General features: G+C 62.3%; 1 protein-coding gene and 1 pseudogene across 2 annotated transcripts in view; both read right to left on the reverse strand.

Moving 5' to 3' along the window:
* LOC311200260 overlaps nt 1-2,287 on the reverse strand; it is a 53,035-nt pseudogene extending 50,748 nt beyond the window's left edge. The window contains exons 1-5 of the transcript in view: nt 2,259-2,287; nt 1,828-1,973; nt 1,488-1,674; nt 1,259-1,416; nt 1,017-1,166 (exon numbers count right to left, since the gene is read on the reverse strand). The product of the transcript in view is annotated as an uncharacterized misc_RNA (transcript). The remainder of the gene's footprint in view (nt 1-1,016; nt 1,167-1,258; nt 1,417-1,487; nt 1,675-1,827; nt 1,974-2,258) is intronic.
* A 1,214-nt stretch (nt 2,288-3,501) lies between these two features.
* LOC311200261 (EF-hand domain-containing protein D2-like) lies at nt 3,502-8,498 on the reverse strand (the record flags this gene model as incomplete). The annotated part of the gene is given in 7 exon segments (XM_084274463.1): nt 3,502-3,649; nt 3,778-3,843; nt 3,845-3,922; nt 4,066-4,213; nt 7,104-7,387; nt 7,490-7,616; nt 8,494-8,498. Coding segments are annotated over 7 exon segments (837 nt in total). The 3' UTR covers nt 3,502-3,520.
* Between the last annotated feature and the right edge of the window lie 420 nt (nt 8,499-8,918).

Here is an 8,918-nt window from a genome sequence, read left to right on the forward strand (position 1 = left end):
ATTGTGTCCAGTTCTGGGCTCCTTGGTTTAAAAAGGACAGGGATCTCCTGGAGAGAGTCCAAAGAAGGGCCACGAAGATGATTAGGGGCCTGGAACATCTCCCCTATGAGGATAGGCTGAGTAAGCTGGGACTCTTCAGCCTTGAGAAGAGAAGACAAGACTAAAGGGGGACCTAATTAAAGTTTATAATTATCTGAAGCAGGGGATGCAGGGGGAATCAGCCAGCCCCTTTTCAGTGGTCTGTGGGGACAGGACAAGGGGCAATGGCTGCAAGTTGGAGCATAGGAAGTTCTGCACCAACATGCGGAAGAACTTCTTCAGTGAGGGTGACAGAGCACTGGAATAGGCTGCCCAGGGGGTGTGGAGTCTCCATCTCTGGAGATATTCAAGACCCATCTGGACACCTATCTGAGTGATATGTCCTAGGGAGCCTGCTTTGGCAGGGGGGTTGGACCGATGATCTCTTGAGGTCCCTTCCAACCCCTACAATTCTATGATTCTATCTTTACTACGGCTATACCTCCAGGCATGGCAGCTCATACCCCAAGAAGGCACCCAAACAACAGAAATGTAACTCTGAATTGCAAGACAACCTCAAGTGATAAAAATGCCTCCTGTAGCAAAGATGCAGCTTTATGGCACCAGGACAGTGCAGATGCTTTATAGCAGTACCATAGAAGAGGCAGTATTGGTAGCCTATAAGAAAAAGCAACTCTAAAATCCGAGACCTGGCTTCTCAACCAGGCATAAAACCTTTAAAGATGCAGCAATTAAATCCCACAAGACACATCTGTACAAAGAGAAGGTTGGGTGGAGATGCACCTGAGAGCCAGCTTATTGCTGCAAGACATGTCCGGTCAAAAATATCTGTGACAACGCAAGCCACACATCTGTGCTTGAATCTACAGCTGCAGGAGACTAAGGACTCGATAGCAAGAAAGCTATGGCTATTGAAGACATGGGTACCCCTCCATGGCAAGGGGGGGCATGGGGGGGTGGGAGAAGGGTACACCCACCTCACTGATCCAGTCGATGTAGGTAGACACCCGGGTGAAGACCGTGAGCTTCTTGGCTGTGTTGCAGCCCAGCCCAGAGCCAAAGCTGATGATGCTGTCCACCTCCCAGAGCCCGTCGCGCTGGCAGTTCAGGGGGCCACCCAAATTGCCCTGCGCAGACCAAGAGGCTGCTCACTACCCACCCCGGACACCCCACTGGTATAAGCCTTGGGCTGGGGGGGCACCCACTCCCTGGCACTCACGTTGCAGCCGGAGATGACGCCAGTGCCGCTAGCGCCCACCATGGTGGTGCACACATTGCTGCCCCACCAGTCGTGCTGTGAGCAGGTCTCGTAGTCCACCATGGGCAGGAGCGCTTGCTGCAGGACATCAGCCAGGGGCCCATTGGCCGCAACGACAGCTGCACCTCACACCCTGCCACCCCCCGCCCTGACTCCAGACACCTCCCTGCAGACCACCCCCCGCCCTTACTCCAGAGGCATCCCTAGCCAGTGATGTAGCAAGGGGTAGTTGTTCTCCAGGGTCAGGCCGGCGGGCAGCAGGCAGGCTGCCTGGATGGTAATGCTATCCTCCACCAGCTCCGCCAGCTTGATCAGGGCAATGTCGTTGCTGCCGGGACAGCCAAGCCATGAGGACTGGGCACCCTGAGCCATGAGGACTAGGCACCCCAAGCCGTGAGGACTGGGCACCCTGGGCCATGAGGCCCATGAGGACCAGGCACCCTGAGCCGTGAGGTCCGCGAACCTGGAGCTATGAGGACCACACACCCAGGTCTATAAGGAAGGGCACCCCAAGCTGCACCAACCCCCACCCCGCCTTCTCTGGTTGCCCTGTTCCCTTGCCTGCATGATGAAGGAGTTCCAGTTCTCATGCACAATTGTCTTCTCCACAGCCACCAAGCTGGGCTCATCCTCCTCTGACAGGACCTGCTTGCCCAGCACCACGCAGTACGTCAGGCTAGAGCAGTTGGCAGACAGACAGAAGGGTGTCAGTCTCCAAAGATGCCTGTGCCATCTCCCCTACACATCCCTATCCCCAACCCCCAGCACCCACCTGATGCAGTGGGCAGCTGTCAGCACCTAGCTGGGTGCGATGAGGGTCCCACCGCATGTGTGGTGCCAAGCCCCAGAGTGGCTGTACTGCAGCAAGATCTACAACAGCAGCAGTGTGATCTCAGAGAGGGAACATCCCCCTCCCCCTCACCCACCCCCTTCCTGTGACCCCCCCCTTCCCCCTCCATACCTGCCATGGCCAGCTGTGATCCCAGGCATCTTCGCTGCCAACCACCCAGCCCAGCAGTGGTGGCACGGCCGGCTGACCGCATCCATAGGCTGCGAGACACCAGCATTGGCACCTCAGCAGCTGCCTGTGCCCAGGGCCACCGGGCATAGGTGCCCATGGGGCTGGCAGTGGGGGGCCACTGAGCCGAGCAGGTTGATGCCAAGGAGTGGGTGCCAGCAGGATGCCAAAGGTAACACCAGCCCTGGATCAGGACCCCACCTGCTGCTCCCCATGCCAACATCCCGGTACCACCACGGCTCTTCCCTGTGTGCCACCGTCACCTCCCCAGGGCGGGGGGAGTCCAGCTGCAGTAGCAGCCCATGGCCAGACCCCGCTCCTTATCCTGCTCCATCCCCCCCCGAGCCCACAGGCAGCACCCAGCACGCTTCCCTAAGAAATATATTTATTTGGGATTAAAATAAAAAAAAAACCAAAAGGCTCTGCTCCCAGTGCCACTGCACGGGGGAGGCCACATGACAGACGCACCTCTTGACAGCAACCCACAAAGACGGGGGGTCTCCATCCACTGATGGGCACCGCAGAGTCCCCTCCCCAACCCCTCGACCGTGGTGAGAAGCAGCTTGAGAGCTTCACAGCTGCCTCTCCACAAGCCTTTGACCCCCATACAGACACAGGCCAGTGCGTGCGGTGCCACTGGGTCCCTTGGGGTCACACGCTGGGGCAGGGGGGCTCCCACCCGCAAGCACCACGCACACCCACACACCCCACCCACTGCACACCTGGTGTTCGTGTGGGCATCGCGGCAGTGAGGCAGCCGCAGGGGGCGATGCCAACAGGCACTCAGCTGCTGTAACGCCCATGTGGGTGAGCCCCCTGCCCCACAAACCTCACAGTGCATGCACGACCTGCAACAGGCTGGGACTGGGGAGCAGCCCCTCAGGACTCGACAGCAGTGACCCTTGGCATGGCAAAGGGCAGGGGACTGGGCACCCCTCCTTGGGCTGGGAGCGGCCTGGCACGGGGATGGTCTGGGGACACAGGGGGCACAAAGAACACCTACAGACACCACAGCAAGGTGGAGGGGAGCCGGAGCCAGCTGGGCTCTGCCAGCAAGACAGGCACAGTGCCAAGCCCAGGCCAGCAGCCTGCCGGCAGCCTGGCCTTCAGGCTCGGGCATCACTCCCAGCACAGTCAGCATGGGGCACACACATGGCTTGTAACGTGGCACACACAGCGGTCCCGGCCCGGGCAGTGCCAGCCCATCACTGCTTGAAGGTGGACTGGAGCTCCTTGAACGCAGCCTTCCTCTGCTTCAGCTCCTCCACCTGCTTCTTCTTCTCCTCCTGCTCTGCCTTGATCTCCTCCTCGAAGCGGCTGGTGTTGTGGATCACCTACACCTGTGGATGGTGGCATATCTACCTGAGACCCCCTCCAGCATCTGCCACTGAGCCTGGCTGCCCACACCACCATCCCCACCTCCTGCCCACCCACCATCCCAGCACTGGGACACCATCAGCACCTGCCTCACCTTGGCCTCAAATAAGTTCTTGGCACCTTTCACCCCCTCCATGGAGACGTCAATCTCAAGAGAGCCGGGCCAGGGTGTGCAGCCCGCTGTCCTCCTGCAGCTCACCTGCTGCTGCCTTGCGGAAAATGAGCAGGAACTGTGAGGGGAGACGCTGGTGTCAGATCCCCTGAGACCTCAAAGCTACCGCGACATCCTTCCTACCACCATCCCAGCTGGGCAACAAAGTGAGTGGAGGCTGGGGCACCTCCTTGCCAGCATGGAGGACCCCGAGCCCCTCACCTCCTGAAAGCTGAGCTTGCTGTCCAGGTCTTCATCCACCTGCTTGATCATGTTCTTCAGGCCCAAGTGTGTCTGCGGTGCCACCAGCTTCTCCATCATCAGCTTCAGCTCCATCAGGTCAATGAAGCCGTCCTTTCCTGTGTTGTACCTGCCGGAGGGAGGGAGGCACAGCCCTGTCAAATTCCCACGGGGCACCCAGAGCATGCGGCCCCCCCTTGCCACCTCCCCCAGTGACAGCAACCTGCACACACAGCCGGTGCCCAAGCTGGCCAGGGAGTGAGGTAGGAAGAACAAGGACCCGGGCGGCTCGCCAGACCACAGCAAGCCGCTGGTGAACCACTAACAGCTCCCTGGAGTACCATCATCCTCCAGGATCACTTCCGCTCCCATGCGGCACTTGGCAGCACAACCCTGGGGACGCTGCCAAACCTGCGCTGGCTCCCTGGGCCAGGAGCCCAAGCACACCCCCTGCCTTGGCTGCCACAGGGATAACGGCCCATGGTGCTCAGCGCCCTGTGTCACCCCTTAGATGTGACCCACCTTCCTCCCAGCAGCTCGCCCGGCTCCCAGGGGTTTGGCGCAGCGCAGATGCTGCCAGTCTGTGGGGACCATGAGCTCAGCTGGTGTGGCCACCACCATCACCACCACTGCCATGACGACCTCCTCCTCCTCCCCATGACATCGAGCCTCCAAGCTCATCAGTCCTGCCTGCCCAGAGCCCCCTTGGTATCCAAGTTCCAGCCCCAGCCAGAGGCTGGCTGAGGGACCCTGGCACATCTCTGGTGAGGGAGCCTGTTTACAGACCCCCACCGGCAACAACAGCACCGTCCCATCCAGCCCCCCACCACCCACCACTGCCCACCCGCAACTAGCAGCTCCCATCGGCAGCACCGCACCAGTGCCAGGGCTGTGCAGCCTTTCATAGGCTCTTGCTGGGGGTGGAAGGGTTCACGTCCCACAGCCACTGCAGCGCGGGCAGCCTTGCAAGGCTCCCTGCTCTCACCTTGCCCAGCTGCCTTTCCTGGCACGACAACAGACACAAGAGGAAGGCCCTGTGGTGTGGCCTGGGCCAATGCAGGCGTGCAGCTACCCTGCTGCAACTGTGGAGGCCAGTTGTCCTCTTGCTCAGCGGCTTGCCTTTTCCATGCCTGCTGGCGCTGTGGGTCATGATTCATTCGTACCTTCTTGGCTGTGGTCTGCTCTGTCCGTGTCATAAGCCAGCGCCTTCCTGTTCTCCCACGCAGCCGGAGGGCCCTGAAGCAGGGCTGGCCCCACACCAGCCCCGGGAGCCAGGCTCAGGCAGCAGACCCCCAGTGCTTTCCGCCTCCAAGACCCCCATTGCGCCTTGAGTCTCTGCGAGGGGCACATTTGATAGCCCAGCCCTGTCACCTCGTCCTGTGGGTACCATCCCCCCAGCTGCAGGGCGTTTTGTCGCTTGTCATCCTCCCTCCCATTTCAGGCCATGGGGACATCCCTCTGCTTCTCCCAGGGAAGCTCCGAGTGGGCAACATCCCCTCTATAGGGAGAACCCCAACACACGCCCCAAACTGTTGCTTTACCCCGTACAGCCACTGCATCACCAGGCACGGGCAGCGGGCAGGGCTTGGCGTGACAGCATCCTTTCCTCTGGAGACCCCCAGGGCCGATCACTGGAGGACGCGCAGCCCCGGCGCTGCTCCTTCTGCTGCAGCGAGACGCTGCAGGTGTCAGAGCAAACACGTCTGCTCCGCGCCCGGCTCCCTCGTCTGCACAGTGCCGGCCAGGCTCCTGCCACGTGTCGCTTCCCCCCCTTTCCTGTCCTCCCCCAACCACCATCTATACCGTGGCCGCAGCACCCATGGCTGCCCATCACCACCGGCACCGGCTGCTCTGGTTGCGGTCCTTCCTCCAGGGACCCCCTGCGTTGTCTCCCCCCCCCCCTTCATGCTGCACTCCACGAGACCGTCTGCACGTCTCACTGCCGTGCCCACGCGACGGGGTGACAGCCCTCTGGGATGCAGCAGTGCGTGGGGAGGGGGGTTCCTCACAGTGCCAGGGACACCAGGGCAGCATGCCTGCACCCCAAACAGCCACCCAGCCTTGTACCTCGGAGGTCACTCTCTCCATCCCCATCACTTTCTCTGGCACTTGGCCATACCAAGGCCAGCATTTGGCAGTACCACGCAGCACGGGGCGAGGGGCTGGCCAGGGCAAAGGGCACAGCACACCCACAGCCTTCGCTGTCTCCACACTGCCCGCAGAGCGCCCAACATGCCGGCGGCTCTGTGGGGATGCTCTAGCCTGTCCCACTCATCCCCAGCTACTCACGCACATCCCAGCGTGACTGTGGTCAGAGCCACCCCGATTACTGTCTCCCCATGGAAATTTCCAGGGCTCAATGCTCCCTACGAGCTTTCCTTCCCCCCACCCGCCCCACCTCCCCTCCCCTCACTCCCCAGTGCCGGGGGCTGAACTGGCGATCACGCTCCATCGTGTGTGGTGGCACGCAGCAGGGCTGAGGATGCTGGGGACATGCCACCTGCCCACGCTGGCCTCGCAGCCCTGGGGGCTGCACGGCTGGCAGAGAAGCAGGGGCCCCTTGGCACTGCGGCAGAGGGGACGTGAGGGTCGCTTACAGTGTCCCCAGCCTCTGGGGGACAGGGTCCCTTCTGCAGGGATTCGAGGAGGTGCAGGGGTCTCTCCTGCAAGGAGCCAGGGGAAGGTGTCCCCAGCATCATCCCTCCTGCACGGAGCTGGGGAAGGGGAAGTCCCTGGAATCCCTCCTGCAAGGAGGTGGGGGGTGGGGGAAAGGGTCCTGCGAGGAGCCGGGGTGTGGGGGTCCTTCCCGCAAGCTACTGCCAGGGCTTGGGGGTCCCTCCTGAGAGGAACGGGGGGGTCCTTCCCGCAAGCACGGGGCGGGGGGCACAGAGCATCTCTCCAGCCCGCAGGCGGGATGCTGGGGATCCCCCGGCCGGGACCCGCTGCCGGGACCCGGGAGGATGTGGGAGGGAGGGTGTGTGTCCATCCCCATCCCCGCTCCCCCCGCGTTCCCTACTCACTGTCGGAAGAGCCGCTCCATATCGAGGAGCTGCCGGCGGGAGAACTCGCGGAATAATTCCCCGGCGGGAATGAAGACACGGCGGCAGCCCCCGGGAGAGCTCTCGACCTCCGCCCGCCCTGTCACTGGGCTACCCTGTCCCGGTCCCGGTCCCGGTCCCGGCTCCGGCTCCGGCTCCGGCTCCGGCTCCGGCTCCGGCTCCGGCTCCGGCTCCGGCTCCGCCGCCCCTCCGCCAGCTCCTCCGCCGCCGCCGTGGTGCCCGGATGGCCGCGCCGCCCCGCCCCGCTCCGCCCCGCCGCCGGGGGCGGCCCCGGGGGCCGGGCTGCAGGCCCCCGGGCTGGGCTGCTCCCGTCCGGGCCCTGCCTGCAGCGTTCACCCCGCAGGTACCGCGCTGCAGCCCCGGGGAGGGCGGCGGGGGTTCGCCCGGGATGCAGCCGCTGGTCCCAGGGGGGAGGTGAAGGGGACCGGACGTGGGACCGTCTGCAGGGACCTGCGCCCCTTCCAGTGCCGGGGGCTGGGCAAGGGGGGGCCAAGAGGCCAGACAGCCCAGCCCCAGGCTCAGCCCCAGTCCCAGGCTTAGCTCCAGTCCCAGCCCAGCCCCAGCCCCAGCTCCAGCGCACCCGGGAACCCGCCTGAGATGCCCACGGCCCCCAGGGATAGAGGCGCAGCGATGCTTTGGGCTGGTGTTGGCATGTGAGGTCCTTCCTTGGCCCAAAACGAGCCCAGGCCAGCACGCAGACAGAAGCCCACAGCATGTTTTGGGGCAAAAATAGGCCCCAATCATAACCAGAGCCTTACTTGCATCCGTGGCACAGCTGCTCACTGCACAGTCCGCATGAACAAGTGGGTACCGGCTGATCTCCCAGATCCCTGGGCATCCATCAGCCCGAGCCAGGCTGTGTCCAACAGCACGGCAATGGGGTTCCTGCACCAGCCCCTCTGAGCTGCTCTCGGACAGCTCTATCCCAATAAAACCCCTGCCCCAAACCCCCATTGGGGTTTTGCTCCCCTCCGAACTACCCTCAGCTGGAACAATGTGCAGAGGGCTCAGCCCAGCCTGCTCCAAGTGATGCAGAGCCAGGAGCAGAGCGGCTGTAGGGATGATGCATGCTGACCCTGCCCGCTCACTGCAGAGACACCCCCTCCCCAAAATATCACTGCTCCCCAGAAACCAGGCTCTGCTCTCACCCTTGTTCCCAGAAACAGTGACAGCAGGACGATGGCATTCCATGGTGACGACGGGCGAGCCCGTAACCTGCTCCATCTCAACCTGGCTCTCATGCTGCCACTGTAACTGTGGCTGGCATGGATCCTCTCCTTGCCTTCCCCTTACTACCTGGCAGCTCTCCATGGGTCAGCTCCGGCCCTCCTAGGATGCTGTGTGTCCTTACGGCATCGTGCCTGGCGAATCCACCTCCCCAGTGACACCGCAGGGATGGCAGGACACAGGGTTTTGTGAGGGATGGTTCATCCCAGCCAGGCTTTCCTGCTCTCGAGGCCACTTCAGCAGTGACAGGACTGACCCCACACCAGTGACTTCACATGTATGCTGCTGTATTTGCACACACACCTGTTTGCACACACACACACACACACACACACACACACACACACACACACACATGTACACACACTGGGCTGTGTCCCGACAACCTTTCCCAGCACCACAAACCCCACCGTGCAGTATGTGCTGCAGGAAAAGAGGGTCTCCAAAGCCCTCCAGCACCCTCAGCATGCCCAGGAGCTGTGGGATAGACATGGGACCTCCTCGAAACACCCCCAACACCTTGTGCCGTGCCCAACATTAGAGTCTGAA

This window comes from Gallinula chloropus (genome assembly GCF_964237585.1).
Source record: "Gallinula chloropus genome assembly, chromosome: 23".
Classification (NCBI taxonomy): Eukaryota; Metazoa; Chordata; class Aves; order Gruiformes; family Rallidae; genus Gallinula; species Gallinula chloropus.